A 19,201-nucleotide genomic window follows, 5' to 3' on the forward strand; every position below is an offset into this window, starting at 1 on the left:
TTATCATTCCGAATTTCACACAAATCCGTGCAGCCATTTTAAAGTGAAAAGTAACAGATATAAGTACCTACTAACTAACTAACGAACCAACGAGATGGACGGATGACTTGGTTAAAGCAGCAGGTTCACGGTGGATGCAGACCGCTTCCAATTCCAATGTCTCTCTCTCTCTCTCTCTCTCTCTCGATCGCAACAACTGGAGACCTATGGGGGAGGCTGGATATCTACGTCCAACGATGGAAGTACTACGGCTGATTATGATGATGATACTAACTAACAGTTACACATGCTCATTTTTTTTTCATCACACTTGCTCGTAAACAGTGTCATACCATGCAGGCTACCTTGGTTGCAACCCCCTAAATAAAACCCTCGACCTTAATGTGCTTGTCATGAAACCCGTGGTCGGTAAACGAGTCATTGCGCGTACAAATTTTCTTGTCATGAAGCCCAAGGTTGGTAAATGAGTCAGTGCCCGTACTGATGGTGCTGCGCGTGGCGAAGCAGCAGCACCACATGCACACGCGGCTCAGGCACATGCTGAGGTAGGGGGAGGGCGGCGCTGCCAAGAGCGCAGCCTATGGTATCGCCAATATTTGGAAGAATTATATTTTTTCTTTTAGAAATATTAAATTTTACTCGCAAATGTGATGAAAAACATTGTATGTCGCACGGGCGGTACTAGAATTACGAACATCGACTCATTAAAGACCTCAGTCTTCGATTTCGGGCTTCTAATAGACTCTCGTTCGTAATTCCTTATTTACCGCCCTTAAGACACAATGTACTATTACATTTCAAGCATTACGTAATGTCCCACAAGATAAAAGGCTAACCTCATTCCTTTTCTGCTAAAATAGAATAGGCTATAGGTACTACGAATAAATATTTTATCTAGAATATTTATTCGTAGAGGCAATACAATGTGTGCATGCGAAATTTAGTAGATTGGTTCAGTGGTTGAGACGTCTAGTAAGAACAACCATGCAAATAGTTTTCACTTCACTGATATCAGTTTGAAATAAAGTTAAATTTGAAATTGTTTGTTGAAATTTATTTTACACCTACTTTTTGTCGTTTCACTTGCTTGATTCACTTCATAAATTATTCCGTACTTAAATAAAATAATTTAATAAATGATTTCTTTTATTTTACTTGTGTATGGCCCAGACAGATGATCTACATAGGTACTTATATACTCTTTGCAGATGATTGAATTGAAATAAATTTCAAATTTGCTCATTTTTTTTACAGTTTGGTGTGGCCACCTTGCAATCCGGTTCCGTTTTATTAATCAGAAAATTATAATTACAATGAGTTTTTAACAACAGTTGAAACGGCTTAAGGACATAAAAATAACGTTAACTTGTACGCTAGCCGAATTTCAGCTGTAAAATTTGTCCGAATTGATAAAATAAAACTATAACAGATACTTAGGTAATCTAAGAACAGTTATTAGTTCTTTATGCCTTTGGAATATTACATTTTAAATAAATAATAATTCGGTTTTGACTTTTTACTGTTTTTTATACTGGTAATTTTAAATCAGTTGTCAGTGTCATTGCGTTGTCATTGACAATTGATCGGTCTTAGATTGTCGGGTGGGTTGACACTTTCTCAGCCTGGATAATACCAACATGGAAATGCCGACCCTGTTTTTCGTGTACACGCCCATAGAAGCTCATAAAAGCTGAGCTACTACGAAACTCCAAACTCGAAGTCCGTATCGTACCGTCCCTCTCACTCTCGTATTAAATAGTATAAGTATCAGAGGGACCGCACCACACGAACTTCGAGTTTCGAGTTTCGTAGCCCAGTAGTCTATGGGCGTGTACACAAAAAACAAGGTCGGTATTTCCATGTCGGTGTTATCCGGGCCGGGAAAGAGTGTCACCCGTTTCTTTCACTTCGCTTCGCTCATTTACAACGCATTTTCGCACTTTTTTGGTCTCGTAATCGCATTGCTTCGATTCCATATCGGTTTCAGTCTTTCAGTACTTTCAGTTCAGTTGTCACCAAAGAGGATGTCACTTTGAAATTTAAGCTTAGGCGTAGACTGTTTCAGCTTCAGTAAATTCAGTTTTCTATAAAATTATAAATATTTATTAATAAATTAGCTGATTTTAAGACTGTATTGTGACTTGTAGCTCAAATATGGCTCGGTTTCTGACCGACGAGAAACTAGAAGGATTTGATAAATATAAGGTAAAATTATTTTTTTGGTGGTGCTTCATTTTAAGGGTGAAAAATATTATGAATATTTACCGTTGTTCTTCTATCGAGATTTTCACTCATATTTTATACGAAATAAACGTCGCAATGGCGCATATTTGGTTGTTTTAATTACTTCAAGGTTTTGGTAATTAACAAGGTTTTGGTTATTATACAATAAGACATTAACTGATGAACATTTATTATTTTTCAGTATAACTCGATTGATACAAGTATTCTAAGCAACTATGTGATGCACCCATTCTGGAATTGGTGTGTACAGGTATGTGGCTACATTTATTTTATCAAAGCTTAGTTTGTCTTTTATAACTTGGATGGTACAAAACTTGCTTAATGCCAAATTGATTCAAAACATAAATCATTGCGTTCTTTTCTAATGGGTTGAGTTTTAAATACTTTTAATACATGACACCATTCATATTAAATATATTGACACCATTCATATTAAATATATTGACACTATTCATATTTAATATGAGTGAGTTTCACGGTAGATTCATGTTCAAAACATGACACCATTATTTATTTATTTTTTATGAAACATTGCATTGTATGCAAATGGTCAATTCCAGGGTAGGCAGCAGCATCTGTACCCACACACACATACACCTCCATGATCCATGACTAGGGTTGCCAGGTCCGATTTGTTTTAAATCGGTACATAAGGCAAAACAAATCGGGATTTAGGGTTGTAAATCGGGACAAACAAAAAAAAAATGTATAGTAGTCAATCTGTATTAATCCAAGAGAATAACAATCAGCCTTGCTGGACTATTATATGTATGTAACACTTTATTGCACAAAAATTCATGATCGCAGACATCGGGGAGAGGTCTCGTTCTCTAGAATTGAAACAAAGCTATAAAATTCAGTTCAATACCAACCTTTAGTGCTACTGATGTGATACATGCTATTTTGAATGATTTGTCGCATTCCACATAGTGATGTGATGCTGATGCGTAAAATATACCCATATATTTTTATCTAATGATACTGATTTTTCATTGTATTGATTTATCGGGACATTTAGCCTTGTACCTAATCGGGACGCTCCCTAGACCCCTGAAAATCGGGACACCTTTTTCAGAAGTTTGTTTTGTTATGTGTGTTCAATTTCTGGTAAATGAAACTTCTTGAACTGTAATACAAAATAAATTTACAAGCCTAACAATTATTTTTACAATTTGTAGTACCATAATGTCATATGAAAACCACATAAAAATGTAAAATCAAAACATAAAAACGTGATCAATCAATTAACACCAACCACGCGGCAAAGAGCCATATTCTCAAAGCAATAAAAGAATGAGGACTGAGTTAATCCCAAGGGCCAAAATTACCCTTCAGGGCCAAAGTACCTTGACCTTATGGTACCTTCTTTGGCTGAATGTGTTAAATTATATTCACATGCTCTATAATTTTTATGTGTTTTGTACCATTCCAAGCAGTTAAGTATGTTAATATAAAGTTTAGCAGTTTAATATAAAGCCATGTTTGTGTTTAACAGAGTAGAGTGATGGGTCAAGTCACAAATTACGTGTTCCTGATATGTGTTACTTAGATTTAAGACATTAAGTAAATAACTTAGAAAGGCTTGTTTTGTATACCATTTAGTAAATTAGACAAAAGAACTAAGCAAATGGAACAAGTCATTTTTCTATTTCCTTTTCTAATACTATGTGCAAAAGGGCCCTTTCTAAGTTTTTATTTGTACATAATAGATAAAAAAAATACAATGCATAAAATGTATGTTGCTACATCACATTCTGAGAAATGAATCCTATTTTTTTCTTGATTTACAATATATTATTATTATTTAGTACCTGGGCTACCGAGCTTTGCTCGGGCTAAAATTCGATAATAAGCATTTTCCCAGAGATAAGACCAAGCTAGATTGATTTGTCATCCCCAAAAACCCCCACATTTCAACGAATTCGTTGGAGCCGTTTCCGAAATCCCCGAAATATATATGTAATAAGTGTATATTTTTATTTTGGATTGAATATATTAGTAGGATATAGTAGGATATATTATATACTACTAATATATACATATATACAGCAATTGCTTGTTTAAAGGTATTAGATTGTAAATAAAAGCTGCCCCCTAAAAGTGCCACCAGAGATTGAATCATGAATAATATATTAATAACTGGAGCTAAAGTGGATTTGGACACCCAATTTAGCACTCCCCCCTTTTGCTTAATGTTAGGTAACATAGAATATGGCACACCCGGACTGACACATACACAGCCCAAACTAGCAATAGTTTCGTAGCTGAGGTACTGTTGATTAACCATTTTTATCTTAGGATGCTTCCCAGCTATCAGGGAAATGATTTTGATGTAATTAATATAAATGATTGATATCATTTGGCATTGGATGATATTTTAATGATATGGTAATTTTTAATTATTACCTATTGAGTTTTTTTTGTCTTGCGTATCTGCGAGGAATATCAATATAAAAAATATTCTATTTAGCTAAAATGTGCCTTCTACAAAATAAACTTGTAAAAATATAAAAATATAAAATAAAAAATATTTATAAAAAATATAGAAATTTTAGTTTCTGTAAATATTTATTAATATTTTTTTCTTATTGTGAATACTTGTATTAAGTATTAATTTAAAAAAAAAATTTGAACGTGTGCAGTCTCTGACTTCAATCATCACAGTCATTACCCACTGCATGGCTAGCATAGCCCAGTGACCCCGAGTAGTGATTTATAAAAAAAAAATCTCGCCAAAGTTACACAAAAGAAATGAGCTTTGAATTGATTTACACGGCGGTATCATTTAAGCGGCACTTTGTTATTAATTAATTAAAACCATGTAGAACAAAGATTTAAACTGTGATTAATTAAACCACTAATTAAAAATACCTATTTAAGAGAAATTCACTCTTCTCGCGTTCCTGAGAAAAAAGTCCTTTTGAGAAGTTGACAGATAATCTAAGCCTAAGGGTACCTTTTCCCTTTCGATGTCCTGCGAAGCCTTAAAAATAACATACTAGCCTGCAAATGGCATTGAACCTTAGGGCTTATTTATGCACACGATGTATTTAAAAGCGCAGACGCGAACGTTTGCAGAGCCGAAAATTCTCAAAAATGTAATAGATACAAAACTGACTTAAGCAGACGAAGCGCATTAGGTATATAACTCGGTTAACTGTGCGTCATCTTTGCCAAAAAAAAAATACGCCGTGTGCAGTGCATAGCCCTTTAATGCGGTAAAGTAATGTATTTGACTAACATAGCTCTAAGTGCTAACAGGTATTAACATGATTCCAGTTCTGTCCGGTGTGGGTGGCACCCAACCTGCTAACATTCACTGGCTTCCTACTGACGGTCCTAAACTTCCTCCTATTCTCGTATTACGACTACGGATTCCACGCCCTCACCGAAGACAATGTCACCAAAGACAGCATCCCGAACTGGGTGTGGGCCGTGACAGCCGTCAACTTGTTTGTGGCATATACATTGGGTGAGCATGTGGTTTGTTTAAAACAGGGTATCACAAAAATTTGAGCCGAATAACCTTGTGATATGTGTAACAGAGATTGAGAAATGATGTTCAAAGACACGATTGGAATGAAAACTTTTGGGAAAAATCTCAGGAAGGGTAGGGTAGTAGGGGGAGCGGAGGGACTTCAGTATTCTCTAGATAAAATATTTTAGACTATTTTTGTGATACCTAACGTTTTTTTCTTTAGTTATTTAGAGGTATAGTTGAGTTTAGATAAGGCAGTAGAGTAAGGTCACTACCTACTTATAAGATCAGCAAATCGTGACAGTATGAAATGGCGGCAAATAAAAAAAATGGGATTGGCAACAATACAAAATATTCTTTATTATTATTCAATTCACCAGCAACAAAAAAGCGACGCATTTATCAGATAATATATATATATGTGGTTCTCAACAGATCTAAACGCTTTTATTACCTTGGCAATAGAGTCGTGTGTAGATCATTTTGAGCACCGTAACTGCTCATCCACTTTTGCTGCTGACTTTACATTCTACAAAATGAAATTAAAATTAATGAAAAGAGTCATCGTAAATTTTATGTTTAAAATATTTATTATATTTAATTCAGGATGATCTGAGCAATAGTCAGAATCTGACTTAAGAAATTCAAAGCCTATGTTGCGCGGTGTGTTGGCTAATTTGTGATAGACACTTTTCGACTAACTTTAAGTGTCAGATAAAAGTAATGCCGTCTTTGTTTATTCGGACAAAACAAACAGAGACAGCATCACTGATAGCCTTCACTTAAAGTTAGTCGACAAGTGGTAAAACAGGCCCTTAGGGTCTGTTTCACTACTCAAGTACTCATTGATAAATTATGTGACAGATATATGTAATGCCATCTCTGTTTATCCGGATAAAAGAACAGCGACGGCATCAAAATTTATCAATCAGTAGTGAAACAGGCCCCAAGTCTCAAAGACTAGACCAGATCTATCCGGAGAACTTCACGCTACATTACATTATGGTTACTTTGACTGTATTGGTGTAAGTACTTACAGTGAACAGAATAATTTTGGTGTGCCGCCGGTTGAAAACGTCTGGATTAGGTACATGCTTGGCGAAGGTTGCGCTGAATCCAATCGTCTTCATTAACCAATTAGTGTACCTACTTTTTCCAGCTACGACGTTTGAACTTCGTAGTTTTCTTTTTAAACGCACGTGCTCTAAATCACACCAAAACAACCTGAAAACAATGTTCTATAAATAGATCTAACCGGATCTGCCTCATGTCAGTTTTATTTGTTTTCTCGCGCAGCTCATAGATCCTACGCATTTGGATGTAAAACAAGCGCTTTTATCATAATGTTATTTATTGTATATGATCAAGAAGCCCCGATAGTTAATTTTCACATTGATATTTACGGATTATTAGTCTTTTCAGTCCATAGTCCACTGCACTGTTGGAAGTGCTGGGCATATTTAGACCACTCACAGTAGGAGTAATAGGGTGTAAACCACTTTGTTCTCAAAGTTGAAATGTTTTGGCTTTGGAAATTTGTACACTTGAGCTTTTTCTTGTTTATGTTTGCTTATTTTTCTCGACAACCTCATGGTAAACTAGGAAAAAATCTCAAAAATCACAAAACCTGCCTAAGAGGCGAGCATCGGCCTACCACAAGGTCAAAGCTTTATTCAGTACATTTCGAAATCATGGATGTCAATATCATGATCATAATATATAGAAAACAGCGTTAATAGATAAACAAGCGATACCACCCGTTATTACCACAGGCCTTTATTTGATCACGAGATGAGAGTGAGTATTTAATGCACATGGTCATTGTACATACGAATCTAGGGGCACGGTTGTGTCCACGCCTATTTATATTTACTAAAAAAAGAAAGCAATAAGTAGGCACCTGGCTTTTCTCAAATCTTTTCGTCTCATTTTCAAACCATCATAGCTTCGTCCCAGATAACGCCAGTGGCATAGCTACCGGAGGGCTGGACGGGGCAGTGCTCCGGGGCCCTCAAGCTCAAGGGGCCCTCGGACGATTTTATATAGTTAGTTGGGGTCATAGTTTATTTTTTGCCCCAGGGCCTTTGGTTATCTAGCTACGCCACTGGATAACGCCAAAGAGAGAGCCCAAATTCAAGGGGAAAGAGGATGCGTATAATCGTATAAATAAATAACAAAAAGTTGCTACTTTCACCCTCCACCTTGACCAGTAGCTAGTTTTGCCTCTGCCCGTAGAAAAAGTTAACGTTAAAAGTGACGAGGGGTTTGCTTAGTCTAGTATACTATTGGTATCATCATAAAATATTGTTTCTGCCTACGCATTATCCGAACTAAAAGGTCTCAATTTAGATGACGCTTCTAATTTAAACTTAGCCGGATATCGATTAATAGGTGTAAATTCCAAACGTGAATGATATGCGTGTTCAAAGAAGTGACGGTATATAATCATACGAGAAAAAACTACGAAGTAATAATGACCTTAAAATTTCATTGAAATGACTGACCGCGCACGCGCACCACGTGGCGCACACGCATATATTATCTAGAGCGTAATTACGATTAAGTGTAATTAGCGCCATTACTCATTCACTAGACACACTATAAATGTACCTAAATCTCGGATTGTTTGAATTACCTGCTGACCAATTCATATTGTTGCAATTCTGACTAAGCGTTTTGGTTATAGATAGAGTAAGACACATGCCTACGTACAGCGTGATTCCATTATTTTAACAAACCACCCGTGAAAATGTAATTTCCCTGGATTTAGTGGTTGAGATTTTAGGATTTTTACATGCGATAACATCCTGATTCCATGGGAATATCGGAATAAAAAGTAGCATAATTATTTGTTATTTTCGAGATCCACTTCTATATATTTTCAAATTTCATCCGAATCTGTCCACTCGTATTGGTAAAAGCGTGAAATACACTACACTCTCCGGATTTTGGATGCGCCTGTATCGGTGTTCCTTGGAAGAAGTGTCGAGCGCAAGTCCAGTGGTAGAGCACGTCAAGAAACATCCGAATCGCTATTAAAAAAACTTAAAACCATTTATAACAGCTCCATTACTTTATCAACTTTAAACCCTATTTACCCTACAACACCTAAACTACGAAACATCGCGGAACATACATGGGGGGATTCGATTAAAGGGTGCTCTAGCTCTGGACTTCCGCTGAACACTTCATTCTCTGATTGATGCTCTGTTTATGATGTCGCAATCGGAATGGTATTTTCAAGTGTACTCCATTATATGTAGGTTTACATTATGTATGAGTGTGATAGGTATCTATCTACACGTATCTAGGAGAGGCATAAAATGGTACAGTCGAGGAAACTGAATCACGTACTAGGGCGAAACCTTTTCACACTAAAATTCACTAAATCAATTTTGCTAGGATTTCAAACAAAACAAAGGTTCCACCCTGGTAAGTACGTGATTCAGTTCCTCGACTGTACAACTTAAAAATATATGCTAAGTGATAAATCTAGCAGCTTCCTTGAAAAATGGGGACGGCGTGCAGCGACTATGTAACACAAATAGACGCATCGTCTCATCTTCCAATACGATTGCTGACCCTTGTTATCATTTGGTGATAACGTGAAATAGACGTTATTTGACACGAGTCCGCATTCTCATACTTGAGCAATACGGAACTCTACCTTATTTATTACCTACTACCGTTATTATTAGACAAACAATCTTATACAAATATAATTTAGTCGAATGAGCCAAGGGCGTCGCCAGCCGATAGCCCGGGAGGGGGGGGGGGGGTTTGATATGGAGAATGAGAAAAGTATGAATTGTAGGTATTTATTGGAATTGGTGAATTCATTCTAGTTTCGGTTTCGACGTACAGGAATAATCGGTCAAGCAGTTTAAGTCAGACTTAGGACTGGTTTGGTTGCTTTACATTTGGCAACTTTTTTAGAATCTCTGGGGGGGGCAGCTGCCCCTCCCTCCACCCCCTGGCGACGCCCTTGGAATGAGCTCGAGAAAATTTCCACGGGAGCGGTATTCGTACTAACCTTTAGTCTGAAGTAGAGCTGCGTACCTACAGGGAAGGTCAAGAAACCTCCGATTTTGTTGTGCAATATCGTTGCCTTGCGGGGGCGCCTAGCTATGGGTTTTCATATGATCTATCGATCAATGTAATAACTAACTAAATTTAGTGTTAGTTATAATCAATGAACATATATTTTTCGATCTGTCCAAATTCGATTAAGTACCGATAGATTTTGTATGGCAATAGTAAGCTCTCGATAAATAGTTGTATTAGAATGATTGGGTCTACGAATAAGAATTATTATTCGTAGGGTTAATTAATGGTATGAACTGTCCGATTTAAAAATGCTTAACTACGAACCCTGGTATATATGTACACATAAAATTTTATTATTTATTATCAATCTAAAGCTTTTTGAGGTTAATGTATGCATTAAAGATAGGCCTTGTAAACAAACATCACATGTTGTTTGCTATAATTACCTATTTAGAAGATAGTACAATGTTTTCAGCTATACTTGCATAAATCCATGTAAATTGGTATAGAATTTGTGTTCTATTATTATGTTTGACAGATACTCGTAAGAAGCGCGAAAGACATTATTATTCAGCACCAACGTTTTAGTTTAGGATAGGGTTGTAAATCAATAAAAAAAAACTCACATATAACTTAAGAGTACGGACAAATACTTAGTTTTCTAGCATTATTAAATTGACGCGCCTACGATCTACGGTCACAATCACAAAATTGATAATTGTACAAGGTCGCGTGCCGAATGCGTGTCGTCGGCTGCCTCAAAGGGTTTTGTACACCCGCAGTGGGTATTGGTAAATTGCGAATTACCTATCTGTTCTTTTGTCACACTCGCACTTAATATGGTTTCGAACAGAATTGGGTTAGTTAGTGTAATGTTATGTACAGAATAGAAAATAGTAAGAATTTTAGTGTTGCAATTAATTAAATTTTCATGAATTTCCTAAAAAAATAAATTCATGTTCAGATAACATTATGTAGTTTCCATACTGTTAAGTGTGGCTATACATATACTGTTTCAGCGCTCAAACTGTACAATTTAAATATATACCTACTCCTCAGCCCAAAAATCGAAGCACCACGCTATTTCATGATAGATATTCTAATATCCTCACGAAAATCACACAGCTACACGGAGCGTTACGCGACGCGACCAATTCGAGCGAAACTGCGAACGTGCATGCCGGGTGGAGCTCATAGCCCTAGCGAGTTAACCCACGCCGGCGTGGGGTGTTTTGATACTTACAGAATCGCAACTATATCGCGGAGTGCGCCGCGCCTGACTGTGCGTGAAAAATTCTAACTATCCTTTAATAACACACATACCCTCTTGCATGCTAAGCTAAACTTCTCTTTACTGAGCTGCCCGTCTGGCAGCTCGCCCCCCGTCCAGTTAGCTGTAAAAGACATCAGTGCCCTTAGTTTTCGGTTACAAATTACGTCTCGATCGCGTTCGCGTTAAAATCTCAATTTGTATGGAAACACGAACATCGCAAACGTTCCGCTAGAGACGCTGTTGGTGTTTCCATATAAATTGAGATTTTAAGACGACGAATTGGGCATTTTGGTGAAAAACATCTAGTTTTATCTCAGCAATTACAAAACATATCAAAGTGATATTTGAAAACCTGATTCTTCATTTCAATGACTTTGTTTTCCAAGTTGCCGAAACACGATTCGTAAAATTTTATAGCACAGAAAAAAATATCAAAGATACCTCTTGTAAGACAGGGATTTGCTTGTTACAGGCAACCCAGATCAAATTAAGATTCCAAATTTTCATATTAAATTAGTTTTAACCCATACTTCAACCTTCAAGTTGGATTTTATTTTATTAAATTGTAATTTGTAGTTGAAACGACAAAAACCGTTTTGTCGCTTACGACATTTTAATATAAGCTAGCGCGCGCTCGTATTTTGTATGAAACCCTATGAAACCAGTCCCCTCTCAGCGCATGCCTCAGACCGCCGCCGGCGTTGTCAGCGACGGACCTATGTTAGTCGAACTGCCACGCGCCATCGATCGCATATAAAATAATACCGAGCAATAAATGGGAAAAAAATGTCGGATCTTCAAAAAGGAAAAAGAAAGGTTGTTTAATTCATAAATGTATGGTTATGATTAAGAAAAGGTGAGTAATCATTATATTTCTACAGTTCACTGGCACAAAACGTAAACAAATCGCCATGACAACGTCAGTTCTTAGTTTGTCGCCATGACGGTTCATGACATATGACATACTAACAAAATAATATGATATTTACATCGAAAGAGCTATATTTCCAAAAATTTTATTGATATAATGTGATATTTTGGTATCTTACGGACATTTAAAAGGCATTCGATTACGGTTTGTGCTAGTGCTGCATTCTGACGGCAGAACATTGCAGTAATATTCCCTATCTGCTTCTAGTTTTATACGAGTATAATAGGTAATACCTAAGTACTTACCTACTTTTTAGATAGGTAAGTAGGTAGGTAGGTAAGGTAATTAATAGTTTAAAATATTCTAAAGTATGTGTGTGAACCAATAGTGAACTGCAAGTACCTAAGTACGCGAAAACATTAACTTCTAAACTTTAGAAATCTAAAGGTACTGTAGAAAATCGATTTTATTCCTTTAATTATTGCAATTCAGTGTTTGTACAAAAAGCCATTGACTATACTTACAAAACTATTCATATTTCAATAAGCAGTAACACAAATAATAAAAATACATTATTATCTTTCAGGAAGCAATCATTAGAACAAAGTTCTGAGAATAAAGTCATGGAGCCGTCTTCGAATTTAGGTGGAAATAAAACAATGTCAATCGATTTTATGCAAGGGTATGTAGTGGTATGTATCCATATTAATTTTAAAGATCTACTTACTTTGAATATCAACTCAAGTTAATATCGCTTCATTTTAATTTCGTTTCTTTAGAAAACGAGAAAATTCGCCAATGTATGCAGTTACAAAATGTATTAATCTCGTAAGATTTTAGTACCTACCTGGGCGTTTTCACAAAAAAGCGTATTCATTCTTTTTTTCAATTTTGGAAAAATATAGTTTTTCCTTCTCAGAATCAAAAGTACAATCGATTCCGATGGTTTAAAAAAGTCCCTATCAAAAATGACAGTTTTGTAACGTTTTTTTTTTCATACACTCGGTATGGGCGTCACAAAACTGACTCATAAAGTTTATATGAAAAAATTAAATACATTTTGAAAGAAAAGGTACACTTTTTTTTGAAAACGCCTACCTACCTACATAGTAATTATAGTATAATTAATAACAAATTCAAGTTTATAAATAAGAAAATTTATTTAAGGACTGCAGATAAGAATAATAAGGACCTTCTTGAAGAAACTATGTAGGTCTACAGCTACAGTAAGTATTTCTTTTATTGCCAATTTTTACGTGAGCAGAATAACGATCATATTTTTGGTTTGAAACTTGTAAAAATGTTTTTTTTTCTATTATAGATAGAAATATAATGTGAGAAAAATAACTCATCTCTCAACATAGTATTAGAATGCGCATCTGAAGTATCAGTAAGTTTTGTATTAACTTAAAGCCAGTAAACGAATGTACTTTGGTGTACAATAAAGAGTCGGAGTATTGTATTGTTTTGTACTTAGGTTCTAAAAAGGTTAATTTTAAAGATATAAGACAGCTTTTTTCTACTTTGCCTTTTTTTACTGTGATTTCACTGTATAGTCAGCACCCAAAGTAGCGGATCATTTTTTTACTTTGTCGTATTAGGATATTGCCAAATTTGTATGGTGTAAGTACGTTGTTGTATAACGACAAAGTTTAAAAATACGCAGCTACTTTTGATGCTGACCGTACTGATCTGTGGTGTTACGAATATTTGTATTGTACTAAAAATAACACAGTTGAACCTTAAATAAAAAGTTGACCCTTACAATATCTAGAGTAAAATAAACGTTTGTTTCAGATTGAGACCGAAAATCAAGATTTGGGGCACCGAATAATTGATTTTAATCATTTTATAATGGAACTTGTAAAACTTTCTCAGCATAAGTGTTCGTTTGATTGCAGATTAGCTATAATGAAATTAGTTTCTGAAAATCAAGTACGAGTAGGCTTGCAATCTGAGTTTTCGGTGTGTAGCTAACGTTGACAACTCAAATTATGTTATGTCAGTTTCCGAATAATAACGGTGTTAAATTTGGGTAATTCTGGGAAAATACAAACAAACATAGATGCACGGAAAAACCAGAAAAAGAGACCAGCGCTTTCCTGATTTTTCTGATCTATGTTTCAGTTTGTATTTTCGATGTGGATTTTACGGGATGATCGTAAAAGTAACAAAATTTGGAGTTGAAATAAAAAAAATACAAAAAGACTCCAAAAACCAATCTTAATTCTGGGAAGAATAAAATACAGATTAATTGTTTGGTGCCGACCGTTGCCGGCGGTGATGGCGGAAAAAAGGCCTTTATTTCTAAGAGTTATCTCCTTATATACTAGTTTTAAGCCGTGGTGGCCTAGTGGTTTGACCTATCGCCTCTCAAACAGAGGGTCGTGGGTTCAAACCCCGGCTCGCACCTCTGAGTTTTTCCAAATTCATGTGCGGAATTACATTTGAAATTTACCACGAGCTTTGCGGTGAAGGAAAACATCGTGAGGAAACCTGCACAAACCTGCGAAGCAATTCAATGGTGCGTGTGAAGTTCCCAATCCGCACTGGGCCCGCGTGGGAACTATAGCCCAAGCCCTCTTGTTCTGAGAGGAGGCCTGTGCCCAGCAGTGGGACGTATATAGGCTGGGATGATGGGATGATGATACTAGTTTAACAACGCCCTCTTCGGACTGTTTATAGAACTTATTGGTTAAATACCTTATTGGTGAAGTAGCTTTGTTACAAATACGTAACGCCATGCAAGTGATAAATATGTATTATTGCGGCAGAGTGACCAGCTGCTTTAGATGCTGACTGTACATGCAGACTATAACTACAGAGGAGCGGTGCTCCTGACACAGGCTTTATCAAACTTAAAGGAGGCTCCAGCCATTAATAAATGTCATGTAAAAGAAATTGTTATTGAAAATAAATTGTTTAAATTGTTTTAAATTGTTTAAATACAGCCATTGGCAGATCTTGTAGATCTAAATGAATAAATTTAACAATCGGCTATAAATGATTGTGTTGTCTTTTAATAATGTTTGTAAATAATATTTTTTAATATAAATAAGTAAAATGTAAAATATAAATACCTATGTAAATTAGTAAATAACTGTGTTAAGTGTAAATAAGTAAAATATTAATATTAAAAAGATAAATATAAAAAATTACCTGTAAAACCGTATGTTTGTATTATTTACTTTTTGCTCTGCAGTACTTGCCTACATTTACGGCCCAAGATTTCTTATGTCTAATGGGTCTCAACCTACTTACTATCAAATGGACAATATATGGTGGCAGGCGAAATCTATAAATTTAATTTTTAATACAAGCTCTTGTCGACTGTGCTTTTTGTGGATTGTACTTGCACTGTCATCCACCCCACATAAGTACCTATGCCAAATTCCACGTCAATCAGACCACTAGAAGTGAGTCAAATTCACTTGCAAGATTTTACAAACAACAACACAACAACAACACACAATACAAATATTGCAAGTTAATAAAATTTTGTAAAATAGTTCCATAAGAATAAAAATTGAACCGACTACAAAAAACATGAAAATAATTTTCTACCATTCAGAAATCGGTGCCTCAGCACGAGCCAGCAGGAGTGGTCCTATATAGTCGTCTACCTCACCTACATACTATACGCGTATATTGGGCTTCAATTACTCCTGCTGGCTCGTGCTGAGGCACCGACTTCAGAATGGTAGAAAATTATTTTCATGGTTTTTTGTAGTCAGTTCAATTTTTCGTTATATTTTTTTTTCACGCCTTTCAGTGTAAAAGATCTAAGATACAATAGTTTAATGTCAACTGCTCGTCACCTTTTAAAAAAAAATGCTTTTTCCGATGCAGAGACTTTCATTATTGAGGAGTCCTGGTGCATCGTCACCCGTTCCATTTCACCATATGCATTACGATTAACTTAAATTGCTTAGCAACTGTGTTAAAGTCATTGAAATTCAACCCGTGAGGTACTTGTTATCGAGTAGTAGCTCGGTTGGTCAAATGTGGTCTTCATCATTAGTTCCACTTCACGAAATGAAGATTTTCAAGAGCAAATGCACAAGTTACTACTAAAGATATCGAAATTACCATAGGTGTCCCTACAATATTTGAAGACTTCCCTCGATTTCCTTAGGATCCGATCATCAGATCCTGATTTGGTGCATATGGGACCTAATTGAAAGCATTACTAGACGAATGACGGAGTTCTGAGGTAACAAACATAAAAAAAGAAAATACAACCGAATTGATAACCTCCTCCTTTTTTTGAAGTCAGTTAAAAATACTCGTGATTTCATTACCTACTGCTATTTGCAAAAAAACTAAAAAAAGTTGTAAGGGCAACTCTAAGACGTCTCTGTCTGTTTTAGCGCGCTGTCTAGGCGCTGTCAGTGTAACATACGGTCGACTGTGACACGCAAGCCGCGTAAAAAGTAGAGGGGTGTGAGCGGGTTGCGGGTACAAACGCTCTGTTTTCGATTAATTGTTTAGCGATGCGTCACCGAACGCGATCGAGACGTATTTGGTACGAAAACTTACACTATGGCTACAGGAGCTGATAGCAACAGTTCGTTCAAACTTCCAGAGGCCTACGCTAGCTGGCGCGGGTGCACGGAGCAGGCGCTCGCCTGCGTGTACGCCTGCGGCTGCGCTGCTGATACTATTTTTTTACAAGCTTTTATTTAGTTTCACCTGTCCCGTTGTCTGTCTGTAATCAAATCGTGCAAGTTAAATTCGACCAACTTCCAGTGGTTGGTTTACTTGAAATTTGGTATACTTATGTAAATTGCGTGACAATACAATAATCTCGTAGCAACATCCTGGTAGTCCGGCCAGGAACGTCTCCACAGGACGGAACTCTTCAACGGTTAATGGCATCGACTTGAAATTTGGTATGCAAATGTAGTTTGGGTGACAATACAAGTACAGCCTAAAAAAAACTTATTTTTATTAGGCGTCCACCCGCTCCGTGCAAACCGCGTCAGCTAGCGTAAGCCCTCAGGATTCAGACACTGTAAATATACCCCCTCACCACCTTAGCTGCTTCCGTGTTTTATTTGCTGGTATCTCCGCAGACGGCATCGATGGCAAGCAGGCACGACGGACTGGCACCAGTGGGCCGTTGGGGGAGCTGTTCGACCACGGACTGGACTCCTACTCCGCTGTCTTCATACCCACCTGCCTCTACAGCATATTCGGCAGGTAATAAAGCTAAATCTGGTTAAAAAAAGGAATATTCGCAGTAGTTCCTTTGGCTGCTCCTTCGAAGGAACTATTGCGTTTTTTCACACTAGTTCCTTCACCAGAGACGAAGGAAGAACTGCGTTTATTTTTTCATCTCTGTTCCTTTGAGTTGCAAGAACTAGGTGCTGCTGCAAAGGGGACAAAGGCGAAAAAATAAACACAGTTCTGAAGGAACTAGTGCGAAAAAAAACCGCAATAGTTCCTTCGAAAGAACAGCCAATGGAACTACCGCGAATAATAAAAAAAAAGATGAACAAAAAGTTAATTACCTACCAGGTAGCTTCTATCAACCGTATGTCGAACTTCGAAATGAAGAAAAACTCGATGTATGTAGGCAGAGTCGAAACTAACGCATCGAGTTGTTGGTAGTTAACATACATCGCAGATGAAAGACTGTAAAATAGCAAGGTTTATTGTTGGAAGACATCCATAAAATAAGTAAAAAGACAGATTTTCTCAGAAGGTTTATGAAACGAGCGTATGCTCCGCCAACGTTGCTGTAATATTCGAAATTGCAGGATACTGTAATGTAAACTTGTCTCATTAAGTAATGTGTCCACGGTTATCACAATTCAAGCCAATTTCGATTTAAATAATACTATTGTTCGTTCTTATATGAAATAGCCAGTAAATTATAGGCCCTGAACCGTGACATAGTATAGTAATGATAGAAGCATAGAAAAGCCTTGATACTTATGTTAATGTTGTTTGTTCAAATACAGAGTTAATTGAAACCCTAACATATAAATGAGTATCTAGGTTTCTTACCGACAATTTACACATTGGATGTAATTATTTGTATTATTTTTGTTTTTTAATCCGTTACCTAGTATCCATAGTACAAGCTTTGCTTAGTTTGGGACTAGGTCAATTGGTGTCAAGTGTCCCATGATATTTATTTATTTATTTATTTAATTCTTCATAATGTTTTCTGTGTATAATTCTTTATTCCGTGTTACCTCTTGTGCTGTCGCAATAAAAAAAATATTTCCAATGCTAGAGCGCGGCGCGCTCTTCCACATTTCTCGTGTAAATAAGCAAGATTGCTACCAGAAGTGGGACGCGGGAAGGGGGAGGGGGTCTATAAATCACGTGATGTTTTGTTGATCTTTTTTAATAGCCTATACGGTGTCCCACTTTTGGGCAAAGGCCTCCCCTTTCTCCTTCCACTCTTCTTTGGCTTCAGCAAAATGTTACCAGTCCGACTGGAATCGCTACAAATCGTCCCGCCACCTCCTTTTAGGCCTACCTCTACTCCGGTGCCCGTCGCTTGGAACTCTAATCAGTGGTGATTTCGGCCCAGAGGTCCGGATGCATCTGGCAGACATGACCGATGATCTATAATAAAGGTTCAAACTCAAGTCAGGGCACAGTCCGACTTGAGTTTGAACCTTCATTATTGTTTTTTATTTTATTTTTGTTTGCTTTGTTTCAGAAACGAGTTAAGCCCACTGCGGATGTTTTTCGTGATCTGGAACGTCTTTCTTAACTTCTACCTCACGCACTGGGAGAAATACAACACCGGCGTCATGTTCCTACCCTGGGGATATGACTTCACCATGATCGTAAGTGATACATTTGTGACTCACTGTTCTATATTTATGCCGTTTAAATGTCATGTCTTCATTAAAACCTAGATAACGACATTGAATTTGAATTGCATAAAAACGTAACGATTCAGTTTTGTAAATATTTGAGTCAAACGTTATGTCTATCGCCAATGTCTGGGTTTTTTTATGATGTTATTCAGCATTCGATATTCATTTTGCATTTAATATTATAGTATAGTAGATACTGTGTCTTGAAATTATTCCGGAAGATTTCAGAAGATAGTGGCTGTTCAATCATGATCCTGTAAAGTTTTTCGCCGGAATTTTCGATTCAAAATGTAGTCACCACTTTGACACGTAAACTTCCAAAACTGATTAATGTGCGCTTTGAGAAACTGGGCCCTGCTGGGGAACCCTGAGTGTAAGTGACTTTAAATTAAATAAAACTATATATGTGTATTTTATAAGGTTTGACGAGGCTTGTTGCGGATGTA

At 36.6% G+C, this 19,201-nt stretch overlaps 1 protein-coding gene and 1 long non-coding RNA gene across 4 annotated transcripts in view; both read left to right on the plus strand.

Moving 5' to 3' along the window:
• The first annotated feature begins 1,883 nt into the window (after window positions 1-1,883).
• The window catches only part of LOC141431733 (ethanolaminephosphotransferase 1-like), a 25,012-nt gene continuing 7,694 nt past the window's right edge, over window positions 1,884-19,201 (plus strand). Inside the window, exons 1-5 of the mRNA XM_074092909.1 lie at window positions 1,884-2,205; window positions 2,426-2,494; window positions 5,524-5,716; window positions 16,989-17,115; window positions 18,593-18,722. Coding sequence (XP_073949010.1) covers window positions 2,155-2,205; window positions 2,426-2,494; window positions 5,524-5,716; window positions 16,989-17,115; window positions 18,593-18,722 — 570 coding nt within the window. The 5' untranslated portion in view covers window positions 1,884-2,154. The remainder of the gene's footprint in view (window positions 2,206-2,425; window positions 2,495-5,523; window positions 5,717-16,988; window positions 17,116-18,592; window positions 18,723-19,201) is intronic.
• On the plus strand, window positions 11,312-14,582 carry LOC141431949 (uncharacterized). Of its 3 annotated transcripts, none has more exons than XR_012451775.1 (3): window positions 11,312-12,605; window positions 13,081-13,139; window positions 13,235-14,582. It is a non-coding gene; the product is annotated as an uncharacterized lncRNA (long non-coding RNA). The 3 variants fall into 3 exon arrangements; XR_012451777.1 differs by having other exon boundaries at window positions 11,312-12,595; XR_012451776.1 differs by having other exon boundaries at window positions 13,711-14,581.

The sequence above is a fragment of the Choristoneura fumiferana genome, chromosome 10 (assembly GCF_025370935.1).
Source record: "Choristoneura fumiferana chromosome 10, NRCan_CFum_1, whole genome shotgun sequence".
Lineage (NCBI taxonomy): Eukaryota > Metazoa > Arthropoda > Insecta > Lepidoptera > Tortricidae > Choristoneura > Choristoneura fumiferana.